The sequence below is a fragment of the Nesoenas mayeri genome, assembly GCF_963082525.1.
Source record: "Nesoenas mayeri genome assembly, chromosome: 23".
In the NCBI taxonomy this organism is placed as follows: Eukaryota; Metazoa; Chordata; class Aves; order Columbiformes; family Columbidae; genus Nesoenas; species Nesoenas mayeri.
The window spans coordinates 5293137-5318806 of record NC_137574.1 but is presented as its reverse complement, the minus strand read 5'-3'; the positions used below and the strand labels follow the sequence as shown (position 1 = coordinate 5318806).

Sequence of the window (25670 nt, the reverse complement as noted above, 5' to 3'; positions counted from 1 at the left end):
AGCACGGGGCAGCACCGGACCTCGGGAACCTCCCGCTGCCGCTTCCTGGGTTCGGGTGGATTTGGGATTTGCCCCTTTGTTTCAGCTTCTTTCCCTTTTTCTTGCAGGTGAACAGTGTTACACCGCGATGCCGGAGCCGTAAGTAGCACGAGTTTCCCTTGGATTTCGCTAAATCCTCAGCTGGCTGCTGGGCTGCTCATGCTGGCTGAGCTTGTCCATTTTTTGGGGGGTTTTAGCTGGGAGAGCAGCCCATGAACCACCTGTGCTGTTCCCCTTGCAAATAACTGTTTTTAAATAAAAATTGTTAGCCATTTCAATGTCCCAATTCAAACCCCGGGGCTTTCACAGATACCAAAATTGGGATCTGAGGTGGGCAGCACTTGTTTTGCCACAAGGGTTTTCCTAGTACATTGTACAAATATAACATATTTCCCAGTGTGAACAGAAGAGAGAAACCACCCTGCAGGGCTTTCATCAAGCAATGGCACTGAGATGCCCCAGCCCTGCAAACCTGAACAGGGTCCAAGCATCCTGCGTGAGGAACGTGTGAACGAGGGTATTGTGACCCAAACCTCAGGGACCCAGCTGGGGCTGGCACTACGGGCACTGTGACAGCTCTCGTGTCACATTTTCAGTGGCATTTTGGCTTTCTGAGCCATAGCTGTGATTGTCCACTGCAATTCCAGAGAGCGCATCATCTCAGACCTGGCTCACCTGCAGATGGTGACTATTAGATAGAGAAATAAGGAAACCAGCTGCAATGAGTTAGTTTGATGGGGAGCAGTTGAGGGATCTGGGGGGTTCAGCTGGAGAACAGGAGCTGAGGGGAGACCTTCTGATCTCTGAACTGCCTGAAAGGAGCTTGGAGCCAGGGAGGTCGGGCTCTGCTCCCCAGGAATAAGCGCCAGGAGCAGAGGAAATGGCCTCAAGTTGCACCAGGGGAGGTTGAGGTTGGATGTGGGGAACAATTTCTTCCCCAAAGGGCTGTGGGGCATTGGAACAGGCTGCCCAGGGCAGTGCTGGAGTCACCATCCCTGGAGGGCTGGACAGACGGACATGAGGTTCTCAGGGACATGTGGCAGTGCCAGGGGTGGGGGAAATGGTTGGACTTAATGATCTTGAGGGTCTTTTCCAACTACAATGATTCTATGTTTCTATAAGTCACATGAAATGCTTTTCTTGACTGTCACCTCTTTTTGACTCTTATTCACTGGTGCCTTGTTCTCTTCTCTTGTTCCTTGCTGCTCCGTCTCGAATGCCTGCATACAGGGAGGTAAGTGCTTTTCACTTTGGGAGTGACCTCCATGCTGCCCTGCGATTGCTGTGGGTTTGTTTTCAAAGGGTTTATGTTTTTCTCTCCTTTCCTCTAGAGAAAATCCAAGATCACAGCCTCACGCAAACTCTTGTTGAAGGTGAGTCCTGAGGGCTGGAAACTCCCTGGGGTTTGTCTTGCTGGGGAAAAGGAGCTGGGGCTGAGGTGCGTGGTTGGTGGGACATCGATGGGGAGAGGCAGAAGGATGGGCAGCTCTTGTTCCCACCTCTTGTTTCTCAGAAATCCTCACTCATGTGGTCTTCGTGGCCCACACACCAAACAAACCTCCGCTCGTCTCCACTTTAAGGTGGGGAGAAACTCCAATGCCTTCAGCTCTAAAGCCGCAGCCTCGAGTTTGTGTACCAGCAGCTCTGCAGCACAAGCCTGAGAGCTCCCTGCATTGTGGCTTGGGAAAATCGTTTATTGCCACAGCAGAGCAAAGCGATGCAAAGAAAGTGCCGATGTCAGCACCCATCGGGACCACCGCAGCCCTGTGGCACCTCTGGCCATGCTGTGTCCCCGCCTGCGGGGCCACCACACGAAAGGTGTCAGGATTTTTTGATGTGTGTTGCAGCAGCACGGCAGTTTTGGGAGGACAGCTGCAGCAGGGGGGCAGGCAGGGATGTCCCATCCCACACATGTTGCACAAGGAGGCTCAGGGGGAGCAGAGGAGCCCATATGTTCATGCTTCTGCCATTTACCTGTGTTTGTAGAGTTTGATGCTGGCAAAAGCAAAGGAGGAGTGGGAGCAGGAGATCGTGGACAAGCAAGCGGAGAAGGAAAGATACTTGGCTGAGCGGGTCACACCGCTGCACACCAATGGCCTTTCCTTGAGCCAGCTCCAGGTATCTCCCAGGGCTGAGGGTGGAGTGAGCTCCTTGGGAGCGTGGAGAAGCATCGCTCACCGCTCTGCTGTTGTGCTTGGCCCCCAGGACCTCTGCAGGGAGCTGCATGAGAAGGTTGAAATTGTGGATGAAGAGAGATACGACATTGAAGCAAAATGCAACCATAACACTCGGGAGGTAGGAGGCAGGATGGGCTGTTCACTCCTCCGTTAACTCCCTCCCACATGGTAACTGGGGCCTCCGTGGGGGTCTGTCATGGACTGGGCTGAGCTTGGATGTGGGGCTTGCACCAGGGTAATCTAAGGGTTGGTGTTTGCTCTGCAAGGTGTCACTCAGCACAAGGTTCATCCCTGTCTCAGGGAATTCAAACTGTCCGCTGGGTCCAGGGGAAGCCTCCTCATTCTGATCATCCCTTGTACCTTCTCATGGTACAGCTGCCACCCCAGCGGGCTGGGGCAAGGCAGTGACAACAGCTCTGTGCTCAGAGGGACAGTTAGGGAAGAAGGTCCCCATGGCTGCAGGAGATGTACAGACCCCTCTGGCGCTCGGTCTTGGCAGAGACTCCTGCTTCACACAGGAGCTTTCTGTGCAAGGCAGCCGTGCAGTGACCTCCCACTCCTCCTCCTTTCCTCACCCTGCAGATTAAGGATCTGAAAATCAAGGTGCTTGATCTCCGAGGAAAGTTCAAGCGCCCGCCACTGCGGCGAGTCCGCGTCTCCGCCGATGCCATGCTGAGGGCTCTGCTGGGCTCCAAGCACAAGGTCTCCATGGACCTGAGAGCCAACCTGAAGTCTGTCAAGAAGGAGGACACGGAGAAGGTGGGTGACTCTTCTAGAGGCCAGAGATGGAGACACCTCCTAGGGATGCCCTTGCCCACATTCTCCACAGTCCCCTGTGAAGCCTGCGTGGGTTCTGCTCATCCCTTGTAAGCCTCAGAAATAATCCTTGTGAGGTACTGCCATTGTGGGATGCTGTAGGACCACCTGGGAGCAATTGGACTGGGCCAGGTGACCAGTGGATGATAACAAGTGACATTTAGCACTGCGGCCATGATGCTTTTGTCTCCCAGAGCACCCAGGGGTCTTTTGGGTGGGAGTCCCTTGGCCTGTCTGTTGAGCTGTGATTGCAGAGAGTTTGGTTTCTGGTCTTCTAGGGAACCAGAAGAGCTCCAATTCAATGCAATCACACCCAGAGAAAACACCCAAGAAACGCCCAGACCCAGATTAGATAAGGCAGAGCAAGTCTGGGAAGCATGCTTGGCTTGAAATAAGTGGCCCAGGTCACACCAGGTTTGCAGAGACATGAGAGGGGAAAGTCTCAGTACCAGAGCTAGGGAATGATTCTCAAACCTGCCTGGAGTGTGCAGGCACCCCAGCATGAAGAGTTGTGCCAGTTTTGTAGGGCTTCCCCCAAAACCAAGGTTTTAGCCTTTGGTCCCAGCTCCATAGGTGGGATGAGAATCACAGTTTGCAATTATTTTTCCTTTTTATTTTGTTTCCCTCCCCTGTTGTTAATATAACATGTTTTCAGTCCTTTGGATAGAAAACTGTGTTTACGGTCCTCAGCACCAGGTGGTGAATAGATCTGAGTTTATTTTAGACGTCGTGAGATGATTTTGGGGCATGGCTTGTAATCTATGAATGCTTGTGGGTTGGCAGAGCAGTCTCCTGGGCCTGATCCCAGAGCTGCCGTCATCTCCCCTCGCTGCTCTGGAAGCGGCTGCCAGGCTCTCACCGTCACACCAGCAACCCCAGTGTCCTCCAGATGCTTGGAGAAGGTGGAGATGGGTTTTATATGGGCTGGGATGTCTATGCAGAAGGCGTTTTTGCTTGTGTTTGCCCCAGTGTGCTGGTGTAAATCTAGAGTAAGTCCAATGTGGTGATTTCTTCTTCCTAAAGAGATTTTCTGGGATTTTTGTGCCTGCTACATTAATGAAATTTAGACAGGCTTTGACAGGGGAGGATCCACATGAATTCAGACATCCAGCTCTGGGTCCTCAGCACAGGACACACATGGACCTGCTGGAGAGGGGCCAGAGGAGCCACAGGAATGATCCGAGGCTGGAACAGCTCTGCTGGGGGACAGGGGAGAGAGCTGGAGTGTTCAGCTGGAGAACAGAAGCTCTGGGGAGATCTTAGTGTGATCTTTCCATATTTAAAAGGGGACAATATGAAAGGTGGGGACAGACTTTTGAGCAGGGGCTGTTGCGACAGGACAAGGGGTGATGGTTTTAAACTAAAGGAGGGAGATTCAGGCTGGACATGAGGAAGAAATTGTTGTCCCTGAGGGTGGTGAGAGCCTGGCCCAGGTTGGCCAGAGAGGTGGTGGATGAACCATCCCTGGAGACATCCCAGGCCAGGCTGGACGGGGCTCTGAGCAACCTGAGCTGGTGCAGATGTCCCTGTCATGGCAGGGGGGGCACTGGGGGAGCTGGGAAGGTCCCTTCAACCCAAACCATTCTGTGATTCTATGATTTCCTGAGGACATCAGACCACTGTTTCCCATCTCTTGGCCAGCTTGCCACACAGTGGCACATGGTGGGGCTGGGTCAGAGGCAGAGGGTGTTTGTAAGAGGGCAGCTACCTTCCTCCTGCTGTCTGTGTGCCGGGCCAAGTGCTCTGTGCAACAGGATGGGACAGTGTGGGGCTGCTGGTCACCCTCTCACATGGCCATTGCAACCTCTGTCCCCATCCCTCCCCACAGGAGCGCCCCGTGGAAGTGGGCGACTGGCGCAAGAATGTGGAGGCCATGTCAGGGATGGAGGGGAGAAAGAAGATGTTCGATGCTGCCAAGTCCCCAACAGGCCAGTGAGAGGTAGGGGACCGTCCTCTTCCCCTATGCTGCCCTGTGCCCCCTGCAGCATCCCCCTTCTTCACCCTGGACCCCCATTGCAGAAAAGGCACCAGCTGCCCCATCTCCCACCCCACACATGACAGGTGCCTGTCCTGCATGTCCCCACCTCACACTCACCCTACACGTTTTGGGCATCGCTGGCTCCAGCTTTCAGCACCCAAAATCTCCTCTTCTGCCCCACTGCTCTGCTCTGTTTCTTCCCCACAGGACCGTGGGGATGAAGAGCCACCTCCCTGCTGCCTCCCTGTCCCCGGCTGTCCCTTGTGTGCTTTGCCTCTCACCCTGAATTCACCACTGAGATGAAACATATGGACGACTGTGTGTGAAGGAGATCCGAGCTTCTCTGTGTCAGCTCTGCCACCAGCCCTGCTCCTGCACGGCCCCGGCACAGTGGCCCCCTGGTGTCACCTGAACAGGCCAGGCTGCCTCCAAGAGGCCGCCACCCAACTGTCCCCTCCTGCCACTGCACAGAGACCCTGGGGGCAGCTGCTGGTCCCCTCTGTCCCCCATTCCCTGGCGGGTGCAGCCTGAGATGTACCCGCACGGCTGCATGTGTATTAAAGGACGGTGTCCCGGGCAGAGCGCTGCGTGGGCTTGTCACTGTGGGAGCACTGGCCAGGGGATGGTGCTGACCCACAGCCCCGTGGGGACCTTTCCTGCCACCCTGCGATGTCCCTATGCTGTCCCCTGGGATCAGAATTGGTTTGGGCTCATCCCTTCTGGTCCCCCTGGTTGTTCCCAGTGGCCCACAAGCTCTACTGAGACCCCCAGCCCCACGCACAGCCCCTCTCCCCTCCCCTGCACCGCAGCCCCTGCAGCAATTCACCAGCCCCAAATGTAGCGAGGTTTGGGTCTCGCTGTGGAGATGATGGTTCACCAGCTCCCCCAACCCCTTCTGCTCCTCTGGGTTTGGAAAAACCCTCAGAGCCTTTTCACCCAGGCACCAGCTGTCCCACCGGCTGCCCCATCACAGACACCAGAGCCAGGGGAAGCGGGACAGCCCCATTTCAAGGCTTAATTCGAGCAGTGTTCCAGATAGAACTAGGGGTGATGGTTTTAAACTAAAGGATGGAGATTCAGGCTGGACATGAGGAAGGAATTGTTGGCCCTGAGGGTGGTGAGAGCCTGGCCCAGGTTGGCCAGAGAGGTGGTGGATGAACCATCCCTGGAGACATCCCAGGCCAGGCTGGACGGGGCTCTGAGCACCCTGAGCTGGTGCAGATGTCCCTGTCATGGCAGGGGGGGCACTGGGGGAGCTGGGAAGGTCCCTCCAACCCAAGCCATTCTGTGATTCTGTGATCAGAGATCATACGTGGCGAGATCCCACCATGAAAGTTAAAAGGTTTTGATGGTGATCTCGCCCCTCCAAGCTTGCAGGAGCTCTGCCGAGGCAGCGTCCTGGGATCTCGCTATCCCCAGAGGGAACTCACACACTCAGCAGCGATCCTGGCAGAGGAAGAAAGGTGTGGAGGGAGAGGTAATCACTGCTACCTGACCAACTGGTATAGCTGGAAAATGCAGAGAGGTTTCATGGAAACAAAGGCTTCTTCAGACGTGGAACAGAAAATGGCAAGCCGACTCCCGGTCGAGAACAGTTGCTCTGAGCTTAGTGCAATTATGGTAATTTGGTAATTAAAAAAAAAAAGGGGGTGGAGTTTGTGGTGCAGGGAGGGCTGGTAGTGAGATGAAAGGCAACATGGGCGATGGGTCTGCGGGACCAGGCTCCGGTCGATGCTGAGAATCGAGCCTGTGCCCAGCTCATTGAGATACCCTGCGCATCAAGACACCGAAGGTGCTGTAGAGCAAAACCTCTGGGCCAGCGGCACGTCTCTGCTGCCCCGGTACGAGCAGCTGGGTGTATCAGCAGAGCCCACACGTACTCATCACAGGCTAGAGCTGAGTCTGCGTGGCTGCCTTGTGTTCTAGATTAGCGGGGGGAAGAAAAACCTCATCTCAAAACTCTTTGTTCTGCAAGTTCCCCTACTTCTTCAAAGTACGACGCTCCCCAGTCACCATGTCTTGCTTTCATCCTTCTACAGTGAAAAACCACATTGATCAGTCACGGGGAAATGAAGTTTTATGGATTGCAGCTTTATTAGGAACATGGAAAAAACCCCATGTGCTTGCAGGGGTTGAATCCCAAGGGGAAAATTCATGTGTCTGCTCTGAGCAAAGAGCTCTCTGGGTTGGAGCAGGGGATGGGGAGCCAAGTCTTCTCCTCCACCTCCGCTCCGGAGCTGCTTCCGTGGCTCTGGGCAGATTGAGCCTCTTGTCCTAGGATGTTCCTGGCTTCCCTTGTCCCGAGCCAGCTCTGCAGTCCCACCACTGCTTCCCTCCTAGGTGACAATAATCTCGACTTCTCTCTGAATTAGAAGGGAACTCTATGGTAATCCCTTGTTACTGAAAATTCAGCCCAAATAAGGGACTTGCAAGGCTCCTATAAGGGAGAAAACCTGATGCTGGAATGGTCGCTTATGAAATCGTATTTATTTCCAAAAGAAATGCAAAAGCCAGTCCTGTCTCCTCGAATGGAGCAGAGCCCTGTCCCTGCCCTCTGCCAGGCTGCGCCATTGCAGCCAAGAGCCCCCAAAGCAAAGTGCTGGAAGCTTGAAGTTGCCAACATCATTTAAATTGAACAGTAGAAAAAATACTAATCAATCCAACGATTTTCTACTGGAAAGGTTTTTTTCTGGCAAAACTACAATGAGGGAGATGCAAAGGGCTTGGCCTGACATGGCCTTTCAAAAATGTCCCTCCTAGCTGGCTGTAAAATGATCCTGAGATGCTCTACAACCTCCTTGCTAATCAGCCATGGCTGGAGATGACTGCATCATGCCCAAATACTTCCCAGAGTGTATTTGCAGCTCGGCAGGTGGCTGGATCTGCAAAGGGAGGAAGGGGAGGAGGATTAGCAGCAGTGGGCAGCCCCGGGGTAGGAAGGGGTAAAGTTTGTCCCATCCACGGTGCTCTCAGTGCCAGATCAAACTCTGTGGCTGCAGCTGCACAGGAGGTGACTTGGGACCATTGCACCGCTTGGGAGGGTTGTAGCACAACCACCCACCACCCCAAGGGTTGTCACTGCCGTTCTGTGTGTCCCTTGCAGTATAAACTGTGGAGAAATGGGTTTCTTCACCCCTATCTTCCCCCCTTGCTGCCCTCCAGGCTGGGGTCCTGCAGCCTGGGGAGGAGCGGGGCTGGGTTGGAGTACAGTGCTTGGCATGAGCAGGTACATCCACCTTGTCCACCTTCCCTTGCTGTGCCCTCCCACTGCTCGTGTTACAGGGGATTTCTCACTAATTGCAACTAATTTCACATGCTATCAGGGATGCAGTCTGTCATACAGCTGCTGGCAATTAGTCACACATTCTATCCATGACCTGAAAAGTCTCCTCTGCCACCACTTCTGGGGATGTCCATGGTTCTCCATCGGTAGAGATGGGGCACCACAGCAGATGGCATCTAATAAGATGAGACCTGCAGAGGAAAATGGGAACATGAAAGACACTGTAGAATCTATGGGGCACCATGGTGGCATTTCTGAACCAGGATTTGTCTAGCTCTTGTAGCTAGGTATAAGGTAGTTTGGCCAATGTATATTCCCTTCCAGCAGAAAGCACGAGTCCATGGTTGGGTTTTGTTCAGTTTCTGAGCAACACACATCAGTGTCAGACATTTTCTGGCTTTCTTCTCACAGCAGAGCTATCTCCGTGCTATCAGTCTCTAGCGCATTGCACACACCTTCCTGAAAGCTGAGGGAATTGAGGCTGGGGACGGACAGCCCTGGACCATCCCAGCGCCTGCAGAGCACCGGGGAGACCTTTGTGTGCGGGGGGGAGCTGAGGTTCCTACAAGGTTTGCTGGTGGGACCTTGGTGAGTGCTGCAGTTGTGGGATGGCACCTGAGCCAGGGTGAAAATCCACATTCTTGGCCATCGAACCCCATGGCCCGACCTGCTGGGGAAGCTGATGGTGCTGGTGACTCCGCTCCATTGACAGCAACAGGGATGAGCCCATGGAGCCCAGGGAGCAGCTGAGCCCTGGTTGATGCTGGGGATGGGCACGGGTGGAGGTGGCGGGTTCAGTGCTGGGCCCCACGGGGAGGCTGAGGAATGCCCTAATTACAGCCTGGTGGTGGAAATTGGAAGATCTGCACTGCCCTGTAGCCAAAGAGACTCTCTGCATAGGGATGAGACGCAGGACACTGTTCCCAAGGGAAAAATAAAACCAACCCTCCTGATACTGGTCTGGCTCCTTAGCGGGTATAAATGCGTGTCTTCTGCTGATCTGCATCAGATGAAGATCTGATAGAGACACAGCTCTGCCTGCAGAGCCCTCCTGTGCGGCGGCTGGAAAGCCACCCCCGGGCAAAGGGGAACCTGCAGAGAAATGCGGTTTTACACACGGCAGAGCCCTGTGGCACAACTCCTCTGGGCGCCAGCTCAGAGTTTTGCTCTCCCGTCGTAGATCTGGGACAGCAGATACGGCAGCCTGGTGCGTAGGATAAATGTCAGACTGGTTCCCCTGAGCACGGACCCAAGACCCTGCCTAATTTCATCACCTTCAGATTCCTGGCCCTGCAGTTGGGTCTGGGCTTTGGTGATGACCTCAGTGAGGTGAAAATATAATAGTTTTCATAAAGGGAATAGATTTCACAAAGTGACTGGCATTCACCAAAGCATCAATGAGCTGGTGGATAAGGGTGACCTGGTTGATAAGATTTCAAGCAGCAAAGACCTTTAGATCAGCCACTGCTAAGAGGGAAAGTCCAAGTAGAGGTAAATAATCAATTAGCAGATAGGAACTGATGGTGAGATAAACAAACTCTACTGATAATTCTTGTGTTTTCAGGCTGATGATGCAGACGTTTAGAAAAATCTTGCAGGGCTTGGGGTTTGGGGTTAAAATGGCAGGGGATGCTTGGGGGAGTATGGAGACACAGAGGGAAAAATCCAGCATGACTTCATGTACAAGACGATGGGCTCTGGGTTGGCCATTGCCTGCTTGGGAGTGATAGGTTTGGATTATGGTAAAAATGAAAAAACAGGAGGAACATCAGGGGAAACATGAGCTAAATGCTCCATAGTAGCAAAGATCTCGAACCATGAGAGATTAGTGATTTGTGCCACCAAACAGCCCAGCAGGACCTCATTCAAACTGAGGAAGAGGTGGGAGCTTTTCCTGCAGTGGGGAACAGACTCCTTGCTGAAGGATGGTTTTCATACTAACAGCTTTCCTGGGTTTGAGGGAAACTGGGCAAATCCATGGAGGAAAAAACCACTAAAGGGTCTTAAATAAGGAGGAAATGACCTTCAGCTCAAAAAGTCTCTGAGATGAAAATAAAGACCGGAGGAGTGTGAGGGGTCAGTGTCATTGAGGTTTGTCCTCTGCCTAATCCCCCGTCGCTAAATGCCTGTCTAGAATTTCTCCATCTTAACAAGAAGAGGAATCATAAACCATGAAGTTTTATATTCCTTTGCCATGTAGAACCCAGCTGGGGCTGTTCTTTCACCATGTTTGGTCTAAACCGTTACTGTTAAGTCCTGTGCTTCAGCGATATCCTTTGGCAACGAGTTTTGCAACTGAAGTGCTCACTATGCATTAACGAGAGAGGTTTATTGCTTTATAGCAACTTGCTGATGCCGAACTGCTATATATAGTTTGTCAGCAATTAGCAGGACACTTGCAAAGTTATTTAAGTAATTTTTTTTCCTGTATGAATGAAAACACTTGAAAGACAACTGATGACTGCAAGAAGAAAGAAAACCAGAGAACAAGCCCTCCTTGGAGCGGATGGCTCATTACATAGGGCTATCTTATAGAAATGGGATTTTACTCAGGAACCTTTGATTAAAATAGTTCCTTTGGTTCTCAGGTCCCAGGCACACCCCTGTGGGCTGGAGGAATGCGTGGCAAGCCCAGCCTTATAACCAGTCCCTTGGGGATGGGTTTCACCAGGATCATAGAAGCATAGAATGGTTTGGGTTGGAGGGACCTTCCCAGCTCCCCCAGTGCCCCCCCTGCCATGAGCAGGGACATCTGCACCAGCTCAGGTTACTCAGAGCCCTGTCCTTGTGTCCTGGCCATGCGGTGTGGTGGGACTGGCCCCAGGCAGAAACCAGGCTTGCACCTGGCTCTGTTGTGCCTGGATGTCCCCGTCACCCCGATGAGACAGCCCCCCCACTGCCTTCACACCTGGCTTTTGAAGGAGAGTGTTGCCCTGTGTACAGCTGGGGGGTCAGGGGCTCAGGACCAGCCTGGTGGGCATGACAGGTTTGATGGATGGGTCCAGGCATGGGACCAGCCTGGACAGACAGCCCCCCTCTGGCACAGGGCTTCAGCACCCCAAAACTGGAGCCCCCGAGGCATCTGCCAGGTACTCTGAGCCTTCATGAGTGCTCCCTACTGCAGCAAAGCTCACAATGACAGGGAATCCCTGATGGCTCAATCCAAGATGTCCAGAAAAGGCTGAAAGGAGCGGGCCAGCCTCCCATGCTCTTCGGAAAACACTGGACTGCACCCAGACGGAGGTGTTTTAATAACTGTTTTGGATCCCTGGGAGCCAGCCTCCTCCCACTCAGCCCAAGGTAATTCACCTCCTCCGCCGGTGCTGGAGGAGTTGTTGACTGGTGGAGAGCGGCTGGTAGAACAGGTTCTCTGCAGGGAGTTGTCTCCGAAACCCTGGGAGACCTGGACGGATGGAGCCCTGAGCGTGGGTCTCTGCTCGAACCCTGGCACAGGAGTGATTAGCTTTTGTGTGGCACTCCTGGGCAGGGCGGCTTTTGCGTGGCACCGCTAGTAGACAAATTACAGCCTTGCCTCTGTCAAGGTAGATAAGAAACCATGTGATGCAGCCTGATGGTAAACGGGTTGCAGGCAGGGTAAAGGTGCACAGGGAAATAACCTTGCAGGGAGTTCCTCCCTCCTCGGGGAGCGGAGTCTTTGTGCAGCGCAGATCTCCGTGGGTCCAACAGCCCCTTGGCCTTGATGCCCACGCAAGTTTTCGGGGCTCTCTGAATCTCACACAAAGCAGGAATGTCTTCTAGCAGAAGGAACTGGTCGGATCTCTCCAGGTAGGTGCTGTGGTTTAATGCTTAACCCTTTCCACCGGTGGGGTGGAGGGGGCGAGGGGGGGCTGCCGGCATGGTGGGGTCTTGGGGAGGGTGGGAAGAGGGGACAGCCACCGAGGGGCTGGTGCTTGCAGAGAGGTGCCAACCCCGGCGAGTGCTCAGTGCTGCTGGAGCTTCTCGTGGGTGGGCAAGATCAGAGACAAGTTCATTTCTGCTGCACGGGGAAGGTGAGCGCTGTGCAGGAAAATGGCTCTGGAAGTGCATCCTTGCCCCATATTGGGTATATTTTTGGTCTGGTTTGCCTTTCATTGGGGTAGGAGCTGGCTGGCTGGGCTGTGGGCTTGCTCTGGAGCTGGCTGCAGGGTTTTTTCACTCGCCCTGTATCCGTGCAGCCCCTGGGTGCATGTCCCGACTCCGCCATGCAGAGGTTGCAGTCTCTGCCCATCCGGCGCTGAGCAAGCCCTGATTCATCGGCAGCCGCTGAATGATCCCCAGCCCTGCGGCGTTCGCCAGTCTGCTCAGTCTTTCCTAAAAAGTGATTTTGTCTCCAATAAAGAAGGGGCAGGTGGGGCTCATAGGTGAGTCGGGGGCTCACGCAAAGCCTGGGTGATGTGTGGATCACCCCCAGCCCCCCGCAGAATCCAGGACAGGCACCGCCAGCCTCTGCTGCCCAGGCGGGGTGACAGTGACTCAAACACAGCTGTGACCTCCCACCAGAAGGAGCAGAAATCCTGGATGTACTGGCTCCAAGACCTCAGTGCAAATCCCCATATTTAGGGTAGGACCCCCACCACGGCCAGCCCAGAAATGGGAATGAAGTGCCGCCCCGTTGCTCATTGCTGGCACACACCCTGTCTCCATCGCGGATCCAGAGGGCATCCCAGCCCCAAACAGATCCTCCTCTGCAGCGCAGACCTGCCCGAACGCCAGCCCGCGGGGTCCTGCGCCCAGGCTGTTTCACAACCTGGGAAGGCAGTTTCTCTCTCATTAGATGAGACAACGTTCACTGAAACAGCACAAATGTCAGATATCTCAGCACTAATGATTAACAGGGCAGGAGAGGACAAGGCAGGGGCAGACTTGCTGATCTTTTTTTATTCATCTCTTTGAGGTTAAAAAAGGTAAGACAGTGAGAAATGAATCCCTCTTGGAAAACAGGAGGGAAAGACTCGCAAAGCAAATCCAGAGCCTAATGGGTGGTTTACCTAATTATTAATAACGAGAAACTGCATGTTGATAATGTCTGATTACGTGCTGCTTCTGCTGGAGCCAAGTGAATTCGAGGCAGGAAAATCTCATTTTCATTTTAAAGGAGCTTGTGCATGTGAAAGCGAAGAAGTAACTGTCTCTTACGGGGTTTAAAGTGGCATTAGCACTGTGCTGTCACTGATCGAGCGACATGCAGAGGGTGCTTAGAAGAGGCAGCTGTGTGCGTATGTCCCCACGCATGTGCTGCCTTTGTGGGGTGGGAAGGTGTGTGTGCAGTGATTGCTGCAGCACGTCGTGCCGGGAGATCACACCACGCCGTGCAAACAAAACCGTGCTGCCTTCCCAGTGCAGCTAAGCCGTGCACAAATATTTACAGGGTCAGGCCCAAGGAGCTGAGCAGGGAGGTGTCCCCGACGTGGTGAGAGCTGGATGAGGATGCTCATGGACTCCCTGGGGCAGCTCCCAGCCTTCTCCATCCCCATCTTGCCCGATGCCAAGAGCAACATCAGGGACCACCCTGCAGCCCCCCAGATGTGGGTCTCATTGCTATTGGGGTCTGAAGGTGCCTGGGGGAACAGGAGGAGATGGGGATGGAGGGAAAGGCAGCACAGCCCCAGCATCACTCTGTCCCCAAACAGGCGCTGAGTCTCAGCCAGGACCCGTCCCCCCTTCGCTCTCCGTTCTGCTCTGCTGGCCCCTCCGCCCTCCCCCGCCTCCCTCCACCAGGAAGAACAGAAGCCGTGAATGTTTGCGGGGGGTAATGCGGTTTAATTTATGACCCAGCTTTCATTACACAGTAACTCGTAAACCATGCTGCAAGTCACCGTGTCCGCAGCGGCGATACCACAGGCCCGGACCTGCTCTGACTTTCATGTTCTTAAAAGTCAAATTCAAAGTAAACTCTGAGTCTGGATGAAACCAGAGTGCCAGCTCCAGAGCTGGATCACTGTGAAGGGACACATCCTGCCAGGGAGGGCTCCTGGGGCTGTGGGGACCTCCACTGGGACCCGTGCATGTGTTTGCAGCTGGTTGAGGACTGTAGCTGTAAGTAAATGAACAGTGTCGAGAAAAGCTCAATCCAGCCAGTAAAGATATTTTCCAACACAGTTCATGCACCAATAGAGCGGGTGGGCATGTTTTGCACAATGAAAGGAAGGGAAAACTGGTCTTTCCCAAACGAGTTTTTACTCAGGCTGACATTTTATCCAAAAAAATATCCATTTGGCTTGTGCAAAATAAAATCTTTAAGATGACTCCTTAAAGATGATTACAAACCTTGTCTTTCTGGTACAATCTGTGATTATAAACATTTCCCAGTCGAAGAGGAGCTCTCGTTGTCCCTGTTTCCAGGCTGAGCTTGTCAGCAGTGCTTACCCTTCAGCCTCTGATGCTTTTACATCTGAGGCTTTTTGCTCAATAAAAATTAAAATGCCATTGCCACAACTCGTGTTGGCGCTAAAATCTTCTGCCACTAGTGGTTACGCTCCCAGTTCATGTGGTTGAGATCGGTGTGGTGGCTCTCAGGTCTTGGTCTTGATGAGTTACAGGTTAAATATCCTTGCCCAGGAAGGTTTGCTTAATGTAGGGATTCCTTTTAAATGAGTGCTCCCTCCAAAAGAACAAATTAGGAGTTGTAAAGCCAAGTGCTTGTGTTGGGAAATGCCTGCATCAGCTGGGTGGAGCGAGGGTGCTTTGCCACACATTGCTGGCGTTGGCGTCCCTCTCCTCCAGCCCACATGCAGGTGGGGATGGCAATGTCCATCAGCCCCTTGGCCCTTGCCCAAGGGTGTCTCAGTCTCTTTTCCTGTCTGGAAACAGGCCTGCAAGCTCCCTGTGGAGGACACGGCCTCACCATTTCCTTGTGTTTCATCCCAAACAGCCTGGCCAGGCAGAGGACCCTTGAGGATGAAGAAGAACAGCAAAGGGAGCGCCGGCGAAGGCACCGGAGCCTGCTGTCCTCCTCATCGACAGATGAAGAACCTCCTAGACCTGGGAAAGACACCAGTCCAGCTTCTAGCAGGTGTGTGGGGTCCCGCAAGCCTCGGTCTTCCTCATGATGCTGATGGTTCACAGCTTGCTGCCTTGTTTTTCTCAACCCTAGAATCATAGAATGTCCTGAGTTGGAAGGGACCCACAAGGATCATGGAGTCCAACTCCTGTCTCTGTACAGGACAACCCTAAACTTCACACCATGTGTCTGAGGGTGTTGTTAAATTGATTCTTGAACACCATCAGGCTTGGGGCCGTGACACCTCCCTGGGGAGCCTGTTCAGTGTCCAGCACCCCTGGATGAAGAACCTTTTCCTCATGTCCCACTGACCCCCCCGACACATCTTCTGCCGTTCCCTCGGGTCCCCTGAGCCAAAGCTGCTGCAGCTGGTAGAGTCTCTTGCGGATGAGAGTGGGCTGAGCTGTGGGAAGGGCAGGGGCGCAACAAGCCCTGGGGCAGAAGGACGGGTTTCAAGGGAGGAACATGAGAAGAGGGGTGTACCTCTGGTGGGCTCGGTCCAGGGCCTTCGCATGTCCCATAGCACAGAGAGCCGGCGTGCCAGGGTGAGGGTTGGTGTCGGGGCTGAGCTCAGGGGGGTGCTGGCCATGCCCTGGTGGGATCTGGAGCAGGTAAGAGCAGACAGGCACCCAACTCTGCAGGACAGGTGAGCTGAGCATGCAGAGCCTGGCTCTTCTCCTCCTCCTCCTCTCATGAACCTTGCAGTGATGTTGTGTGGCCTTTGCTGAAGTGAGGAGGTGACCCAATGGCTTTCCAGGGGTGTTCCCCAAGTCCCTTGCTGCAGGGAGCTGGGATTTGGAGGTGCCCTGAGATCAAGCTGCCCTTACACAACCCATCCTACTCCCTAAATTGATCCTAGAAATGTCCAATATTCAGAAGGGTTTTGTCCACAGTGACACTCTTGCTCTAGAGGTGTTTCTGTGTTTCAGACAGGTGGGAGTTTAAGTCCCCCCAGAGCCTTTCTGGGTTGACCTGACATGCAGCACAAAATCCATCACTCTGGCCCTGGGGTGCTGAGGTTGACCCCCCCATTTTGTCTCTGTCTCCAGACCTCAATCCTTGGTGAAGCCGGTGTCTCCAGAGGACGGAGAGGAGCGTAAGCTCTCGGAGGCACTGAAGACGCAAGAAGGGAGAAGGACAAGGGCCCCGATGGCCGTCTCTGCAAAGCTGAGGCAGGAGAAGGAGCAGCAGGAGCCAGGGGTGGGATTGAGCCATGCGAGGACAGGGACGCAACCGCGTGTGGGGCAGGAGAACATCCAGGATGGCGAGCGGGGTCAGGATGCGGCCAAGGGCAGAGGGAACCCACCAGGACACCAGCACCCGGAGCCAGCCTTGGAGAAGAAGGCAGTGGTGAGGGGACGTCTCTGGGACAAAGAGGGACAAGGTGTGGGGACACCTCGGGAGGAGCCAAGGAAGGAGGTGGCGGAGCCGTCGAAGCGGACATCGCCGGAGCTGGGGGGCTGCCGGCTGCGTGAAGTGAAGATCCTGACCGGGCAGGGAAGCCGCAGGGTGGAGGAGAAGACCGCCTTGGTGGTGACCGCATCACAAGACCAGCAGGTGAGCAGGAACAGACAAGGCTCCAGCCCTTGGGGTGAGAGCTCCTGCGTGCTGGGAGGACAGCAGAGAGAGGGAGAGCCCAAAATTACCAGGAGAGAAATGGGACCCATGGGCTTTGGGGGAAGCTCTGAGAGCTGTAATCTACGAGGTGGTGGACAGGGTCCCACCACATCCTTTCCCTCCCTTGCATGTACTATTCTGATCACCTTCTCCAGCAAGCCCCTACTGATGGCCATCATGCTTTCACTGAGGAGGTGCTTGGGGCTTTGCATATCTGAGACAGCCAAGGTTTGGAGGATTTCCTTCTCAAACTCCTGCCTCCAAACCTGCTCCCCACCCTGGCTGCTCTGCTCCCTGTGCCTCAGCCTCTCTGCAGACTCTGCAGAGATGCATTGGACGTCTGCTTTTTCCTCAGCAACCACCCAGAAATCCCTCAAAGGAGGTAATACAGCTGTCTCTCACCCGAGAAGAACCCGCAGACAAGTCAGATACTTCTCCAGCTCATGTCACGTACAGCAGCTCCATCAGACGAACCAGCCCAAGAACTGTCTCCTTTCGGGTAAGAGCTAAAGCAGGCAGAACCTGTTCCCAATAGTACGTTCAAAATCTGGGCATTGAAGTTCTGCTTCAGCCTTTTCTCCGTTTCCATTCGCTGTGCCTGCCCAAAGGCCTGTGATGATGAACACGTCCATGTTCGTATGCTTTGTGCTGGCATGGAAACTTGTGGGAAGTGATGAGAAAACAGGGAGCTCGTTGTCCTCAGATTTTCCAAAGACTCACAGGAATGACCATCTGCCCTCTGGCATTTCTCTGAGAGCACAGGATTAAAACAAAATCAATCCTTCTTTCTGTTCCTTTTTACATTTCTGAGAATATCTTAAATTCTAGACTGTTCAGAAAAGATCTTTGGAATAAAGTGCTTGGAGAGGCTGGGAAAGCCAAGAGCTGTTTGACATCCTCCCTGCTGTGAATCAGGGCTGACTGGCCAGGCTTAGCTGACAGTCATGGTGCTTTATTGGGAATAAAACTGCTAGCACTACAACATGTCTCTTGTCTGAAGGGCTCTGAGATAAAAGTTCTGGTGTGGATGAAAATGGAGCTTGTTTGAAAATGAGGGAGACAAATCTGAGACAGTTTCTGCCATATTTATCTTTGATAACCAAAGATGTCTTCTTTCCTTGTGTCTTCCAGGTGATCTCAAGAAAACAGAAAGAAGAAAGCCAAAGCCCTCTCTCAAGGAGGTCAGCACCTCTCTTCTTGTTACTTTGGTCTTGCTGGGCAGGATTTGTCATCCTTTGTTTTCCAAGGGAGGAGCAGGTGATGGGACCTGGTACCAGCTAGTGAGTGCCCTGGCATAGGTCTGCTGAACATTGGTCCCTGGAGTGCCTGGCTGATTGGGCAGGGGACAGGACAATGTCCAACGTACAGCTTGCATCTGCACAAGATCCCTCAGCTGGCTCCTGCTCTCTCTTGGTTGATGCAGTTTCTCACTGGTGCTTGTGTCTGCACAGGAGTGGTTAAGTGTTGAGCGATGCAGCACCACAACAGGGTCCCATCCTTAGAGATAAGAACACCCACTCTACAGGTCTATGAGCAACCTGATCTGGCTTTGGTGGCCAGATCAAGCAGTCTTCCACATCTCCATGGCAAGGTTTGGACAGGTGGCATAAAAACCCTTGAGGAACCAAGGGCTCAAGTGTGAATGCAAGGAGTGGAGAGGATGCCCTCCCTCACCTGTGAAAGTGGGGCAGGACGCTAGGCTTGCATGAATGCATACTACAGGAAAGCTTATACTGATATCGATGAAGATGCAGTTCAGACCTGGCAGTGGTGAAGACAGGGAAAACTGAGGAGCTCAGAGCTATTTTTCAGTGTACAGTGTGGCCCCAGTAAGGTGGTGAGACCCAGAGATCTCAGTCACCAGCAGGGAATGAGCTGCCTCGATTCACTTGGCAGATGGATGCAGGAGGAGTGCCTGGGTTGGATGGGGTCTTCTCCTCCCAGGACCATGGGCTGAGTCCCAGGGCATCCTGAGGAGGCTGTGTTCAACCCCCTCCCCTCTTCTTCACCAGTGCGAGTCTGAGGATCCCAGGGAGCAGCAGCACCATCGAGGAGAAGCTGGAAAAGTACAACTCAGCTGTGCAGGTACCAAAATCCCTTGGCACAGCTGGGCTGGTGTGAGGAATGTGCAGGGAGAGAGGTGACCTGGATCAGAACAGGGAAGGGAGAGAGGGATTGAGCTGCACTGAACAACCAGCATTAATGGGGTTGAAGAAGATTGGATCTGGGAACAATTTCTTCCCCAAAGGGCTGTGGGGCATTGGAACAGGCTGCCCAGGGCAGTGCTGGAGTCACCATCCCTGGAGGGCTGGACAGACGGACATGAGGTTCTCAGGGACATGGGGCAGTGGTGGACTTGACAGTGTTAGGTTAATGGTTGAACTTGATCTTAAAAATCTTTTCCAGCCAAAACAATTCTATGATTCTAAGGTGGCCGCAAGGTAGAAAAAAGGGATTGGCCTCAGGGTTTTAGGAGCACCGAGGGGATGTCCATTGGAGAGGGTCATGGGGATGTTGCATGGTCCTGCTGGGGGAAGCAATGGAGCAAGCCCCTAAGCTGGTGATGGGCAGGGAGGGAACAGACCCCAATGGGTTTGGGGCACAAGTCAGAAGCTGGACTTTGTTTTTTACCGCTTGGGGTGCAGCGCAGCCCCTGCTGATGCTCCTCTCTCCTCCCAGCGCTCAGAGGTGGTGAAATCATCCCTGACCATTCAGAAGAGCCTCTTGCTGTCCTCGGACGGGGTGGCCAGCAAGCGCAACTTCTTCGAGGGAAGCGCTCCCAGCAAGGCTGAGCCGCTCGCTGTCAGGAAGGTAAGAGCTGGCCTGAGCAATGACCTTCCAGCAGTGGCTTGCGTTGGGGCAGGCACCAGCTTTTTGGGCGAATCTTCCCCTCTTTGGACACAAAAGCACAGCGCAGCAAGCTGCTGCCCGGATGCAGTTTGGTGGGAGTTCGGTGCCTGTTGAGCCCAGACTGGGCTGGGCTGGGCTCAGGCAGTGGCTGCCACCGAAACTCTGCTCTGTCGGTGTGTGGGTTCATGCTAATGCGCTGGTATTTAAGGAGCTGGGTTGGAGCCAAGGTGTAGGTTGGGCTCTGCCTGATGCAGGTTTGCTCAGTCTCCCCCTGCCCTGGGGACTGTCGCAGGTTATGTTGGTGCAGTGGGAGAGCTGCTGCCATAAGCCTGATATCCCTCTCTGTCCCACAGGACAACCTGAAGATCCCGGGATCAGTGACATCGCGCATTAATCTGTGGATCAGCCGAGCTCAGGAGCCTGCCAAGGAGGAAAAGAGCAAGGTACTGGCTTATCCTGACACCTCGGGCTAGAGCCCTGAGGCTAGGCAGCACAGCAGGATGTGTCCCTGCACCTGGGCTGGTAGGGATGGAAGGGCTGATGAACCCTTGGCTGAAACCATTAAAGGGTTCGAGAGGACCTTAGACAGGGTCAAAGGTTTTGGTGCTGCAGGGCCATCATGGTGAGATGTTGGGGCTCTGCTTGTTGCTGTGCCTTGATCCTGAGCCCAAAGTGCCCAAGGCAGCTGCTCCCAGCCCGTGGTGCAGCGAGGAAGGAGCAGATACCAGGTGGGTGTATGTCCCAGGGGACATGCAGGGGACCTGGCCCCGCCGCCAGTGAGAGAGATCACCCCAGCATGATCCATCTCTACTGGTGTCTGAAGGACTAGATCTGATCTGGAGGCCACTGGAGATGAACCATATGCTTAGTCCTTCAGTGCTGGGCTCTGCGGGGCTTGGAGACCCGTGTGTGCACTGAGAGGTCCTGCTGCATGTCACGTTTGGAGCAATTTGCACCACTGTGTGTATCCCAGCCCCCAAAAGTGGGGTGTCTTGTGGCTGTGGAGTCAAAGTGCTCAGCTAAGGGGACTCAGGTGTCACCACTTTGCCACCATGACTGCTCCATGGACATGGATGTGAGGAAGACAAACAGAAGACCCTTTGGCCTTAAGTTATTTTACTATACTTGGAAAGGAGAGGTTCAGCCAGACCCGTATCGTTGTTTACAGCAACAAGGTGTTTTGCTGCTGCTCGTAGCAGAGTCTCCTGCAGCCGCCCGGGTACGGGACCAGGAGGGGCAGCTCCAGCCCAGCCCCGCAGCCGGGCAGGCAGGTCCGGGCACCCCCTGCGCTGAGCTGCGGGGATTAGCGCTGCCCAGACGTGTCTGCACCGGAGACTGCGCTGGCTCTGTCTGCCAGGAAAGGGTTTGCTCCTGGGGTCACCCCTGGGTAAAGCTTGCAGCTCCTCTATCAGTTTTACCTGTAATAGCGCCTGCTGCCCTCTGCCTCTGTGGGCTGGAGCTGCACTTGGTTTGGAGGGTTTACCAGGTGCAGCATCTGCATCTCCAGCTGCTGTTTTTACCTGGGGCATGTGTGCTCAAGGTTTGGTTAAAGTCAGAGCAAGGCAACACTGCACATGATGCATGGGAAGAACCTGCTTGTGCCACTGACACCTCTCCTGTTTGCAGGACATCAGGAAAATAAACAGCCTGACAAACCGTGATGTCTGGGTGAAGCAGGCTGAGGACACCCCTGCAGACACCAAGGTAGACATGGAGCTGCTCTGAAAGCTGGTGAATCCTCTGAGCTACAGGCAGAGCTGGGACCTGCCCGCTGGTGTGGGGCAGGTGTGGGAGAACCAGGTTATGGGGGTGAGAGGGGTTGTGGGGGACATCTAGGACCCAAAGGCTTGGGAGACTCAGCAGGAGGGGACAACTGGAGGCAGCTGTAAGGGTGGGAAGTCTGATCTGGGAGAAGAAGGCAAGTGACATGTGGTGGGATTTAGGGGATGCCTTCCTGTCCCATCCCTGTTTGGAAGAAGTGTGGTCCTGGTTAAAGCAGCTGCCTTTGCGGGGTTTGCAGCTGCAGGCACAGTCTCACTGTTCCTCGCTCTCTTTTCCAGTTGTAATAACATCAGTGGTAATATCAGACAATCTGGGAAAAACTGAAGATCAAAGCCCAGCCCTACCGAACCGTCCAGCAGCCCACTGCCATGAGAGTCCCCACACCACCTGTAGGTGCACCCCAGGTCGCCAGGGTCCTGTGCTCATGGGATGGGAAGCAAGAAGGCTGGAAGGTTATTCCTGTGCCCCCAGTCCTGACTCACTGCCTGTGCAGGAGCACCCAGGCCTGGAGGCTCCTTGCAGATGCTGAGTGCAGACTCTTGCCTCATTTCCTCACAACATTTTGGTGTTTTGCTCCTAATCTCTGCCCGTGCCTCATAACTGTTCTAGCAAAGGGGATCAACCTGTTCGTCTCCCTTGCAGCTGGATGATGCCAGTGGGGCAAGAAACTGCCTGGCCAAGGGACATTCAGCTGTGTGTCCATGGATCATGTAATAGAATTACAGAATCATAGAATTGTTTGGGTTGGAAGGGACCTTCAAACTCATTGAGTCCAACCCACCTGCCATGAGCAGGGACATCTTCACCCAGCTCAGGCTGCTCAGAGCAGTCCCTGCTGCCTGTTCATATGGGGTGAGGTGGGACAGGCAGATGTCACTCCCCCCTCCCAAGCTGTCACTGCTGGAGGGACCCAACCAAAGGCAAATGGTGTTTGCCAAGTCACGCGTGCATTGGTGCAGCTTGGAGATGCCTCATGGAAGAAAGATGGACATGATGGTCCTGGTGCTTCCCTCCAGCATGCAGCTGAGCCAGAGCCTTGGCCTTCTCCCCCCTGCCCTTGCCATCCCCTGCCTCCTACAAGCAGTGACCCCTTTCTCTCAGTGATACGGGAAGGGTGGCCTGGCCACAACTCTATTTTTTAGGTTGCATGGAGCTGAGTGCCCCATTTTTGCCCCCTTCCCCAAACCATTTCCTCCTTGCCCTTTGCCTATGCAGACCCTTGATTCTGCACCCCCCAGGCTGCTGAGCCCACCCAGACGGGATGTGGGGCGCTCTCTTAAGTCCAGCTTCAGGGCACCGTGGGCAGCCCATAAAATGATGCTCAGACACTTGTGCTGGGGCCATTCAATGGGCTAGAGCTATGCCTTGAGCAACCATTGCGGTGTCCAAATCCGGTGTGGGACTCTACTGCTGCTCCTGGATCTGATCTTGCTTGTTGGGCTTTGGAAATGACCTGGTTTTCTCTGTGTCTTTTTATTTTTCTAATAAAAGTTGCTCTATTTAAGACATTCCCAGTGACCATTTTTGGGGCTGGGAGTGGGAATGGTTCATTTCCTTTCTTCTAGTAAGAGGAGAAAAGGCAAAAATCTGACACAAATGTGTTCTGCGTGGCTAAAAGCAGCCTGAGACTCTTCCCTTCTCATTACAGCATCTTGGACTCAATGCAGCATCTGAGCAAGCCTGGGCTGGGGGCTACAATGGAGGGTCTGGTCCTTTGCTCATGGCTGCGTCCTCTTATCAGTGTCCCCAGCCCTAGAAAAGTGACAGCTGGCTGGCTTGTGTCAGCCCCTCGGGTACTCACGTATCTCAGTCTGGAGGGTTTTAAATAGCAAATCTCTGAGGCCACACAATAGCTTGGGCTTATATGGGCTCCTGGGGGGGAAGGGGGAGCGGCAGAGGGGGCCGGGGCTGTGGCTGCCGAAATAGCAGCTCACAAGTGTTGCATTCCTTGCTGGGCGCCGGGCACATTCCTCCCAACGCTGCCCGCCCCGGGGTGGGCGCTGGAGCCCCCTTAAAGCCTTCTGCCCCCAAAGAGCATTTCCCAGACACCCACCAGCTTCCCCTTGGCTCCCGGGACCTCACTGGTACCCGTGCAGAGGTAAGGCTGGGCAGTGGGATGCTCAGGGCAGTTGTTACAGACCCACAAGGAATCCGGCTCAGGGTTACTGGTCCTGCACTGGGATGTATTTTTGCCATGAAGGCATTCCCATGGATAAAGCACCCAGACCCACTCCAGAGGGTTGTGTTTGCAACTTGCCCAATGCCTGTTGAACCACCCTGATGTGTGTCTAGGCAGCTGAGAAGGAATTTGGCTGCCCTGGTGATGGGGGAATCACAGAGATCCCCATTCCCAGAGTATTTGGAGGGGACAGGAGGGATGCGATGCCCATGGTGGGGGTCAGGCCAAATAGGACCTGGCCCGCTGGCAGACCATGGGGTGGGTTAGAGCTGGGGTGGGTTAGAGCTGGGGTGGGTTAGAGCTGGGATGGGTTAGAGCTGGGATGGGTTAGAGCTGGGATGGGTTAGAGCTGGGGTGGGTTAGAGCTGGGATGGGTTAGAGCTGGGATGGGTTAGAGCTGGGGTGGGTTAGAGGGTTAGAGCTGGGATGGGTTAGAGCTGGGGTGGGTTAGAGCTGGGGTGGGTTAGAGCTGGGGTGGGTTAGAGCTGGGATGGGTTAGAGCTGGGGTGAGTTAGAGCTGGGATGGGTTAGAGCTGGGGTGAGTTAGAGCTGGGGTGGGTTAGAGCTGGGATGGGTTAGAGCTGGGGTGGGTTAGAGCTGGGGTGCTCCTGTGCATGGTCTGACGCTGCTGTGGGACAAATGATGTGACCCATGCTGTAGCAAACGCTCAGCAACGAGAGCTCCATGTTTGGGTAGCCTGGAGGAAAGCGGGGACTGCAAACCATGGAGGGTTAACTCAGCCCTAGGGGTGTGACCAGCCGGCCCTGAGCTGATGGAAAAGGGGATTTTTAAGGAACAGGAGGGATATCTGGAGTATTTATTCCACAGCAAATAATGGGCATGATTTTTCAGTAAAAAAAAAATGTGCAGTGATTCCTCTTTAACTCTGCAATATATCTGCTGGGTTTTCCTAACTCTTTCAAAACAAGGATTCAAAACTTTAATGGAAAGGTTTATATGTTTCTGTGCAAAGGATGGATGAATATTTCCCAGAACCCGGTACGTCATCGATTTTTCTTGTATGCCCCCTTCACAGTCCTGGTTTTATTGTTATTCCTCAGCAAATGCTCTGTGGGATCTGGTGATGTGTGAGAGAGGAGGTGAAAGGAAACGTAGAAATGAATTTTCACGAAGGTGTGTTTGCATTTGTCATGGGCAGGAGGGAACCGCCGCTCCTGCCGTGAGAGGTTCACATGGAGTCTTGGGTGCTCAAGAGGCCACATAAATGATTTGGCCGAACTCTGGGGGTAGCAGGACTGTGCTAAGCCTGGGGGAAAAGTAGGGGCAGGAACTGATGTTCGATGGGGAGCAGAGATTGAGGGGATGGTGCTGGACTGGGGTGCATATGGTCAAGCCCTAATGCACCAGAGGGAATGACAGCAGCAGAAGCAGGCAGTGAACCCAAGGCAGATGGGGCTGGTTTCTGACTTTGTCTCCAAAAAGTACCTTCTGAGTCATTGCTCAAAAGTGAGATTTGACAACCCCCTGGGAGCCACAGGTATGCAGCAGCACCCCTCCTGTAACGCGCCTTTCCCGTGCTTGTGGATTCCAGTCCTTGATTCAGCATCTTGAATAAGCCACCCCAAAGCCTGTCCTACCCATCCCGGGTAATAAATGCTCAACAGATGTAGCCAGGAGCAGTTGTTCCCAGACACCCGTCAGGAGGAGAAGTGAAGCAGGCTGGGCAGGGAACAGGTGGTTTAGCACATGGAAGTTATTTCTAGAGCTGCCTTGCGTTGTCCCACTGCATCTTTGCTGAGGTCTGGCATGAACACGAGTGATGGACGGGCTGTGCGGGGGCTGGGGCTGATGCTCAGGGCTGCTCCGGGATGCTCAGGGCTGGGGCTGATGCTCAGGGCTGGTCTGTGCAAACCTTGTGGTGGAAACTAGATGAGATGGCATGATGAATGAAGTCCTCCCGGCCACGTCTGCGATGGAGATGGGTGTGC

The 25670-nt window shown here is 54.0% G+C and overlaps 2 protein-coding genes across 2 annotated transcripts; both read left to right on the top strand.

Moving 5' to 3' along the window:
* Positions 1-1376: 1376 nt before the first annotated feature.
* Positions 1377-4968, top strand: TNNI1 (troponin I1, slow skeletal type; the record flags this gene model as incomplete). Its single annotated transcript, XM_080358376.1, has 5 exons — positions 1377-1412; positions 2026-2157; positions 2245-2334; positions 2799-2975; positions 4861-4968. The coding sequence occupies exons 2-5, from the start codon at positions 2032-2034 to the stop codon at positions 4966-4968; spliced, it is 501 nt and encodes a 166-aa protein (XP_080214502.1). The 5' UTR covers positions 1377-1412; positions 2026-2031.
* A 7073-nt stretch (positions 4969-12041) lies between these two features.
* On the top strand, positions 12042-21485 carry LAD1 (ladinin 1; the record flags this gene model as incomplete). Its single annotated transcript, XM_080358226.1, has 9 exons — positions 12042-12079; positions 15165-15305; positions 16343-16850; positions 17266-17409; positions 18042-18091; positions 18923-18995; positions 19590-19721; positions 20114-20203; positions 21387-21485. 9 exons carry the CDS (start codon positions 12042-12044, stop codon positions 21483-21485), a joined length of 1275 nt encoding a protein of 424 aa, XP_080214352.1.
* Positions 21486-25670: the final 4185 nt, after the last annotated feature.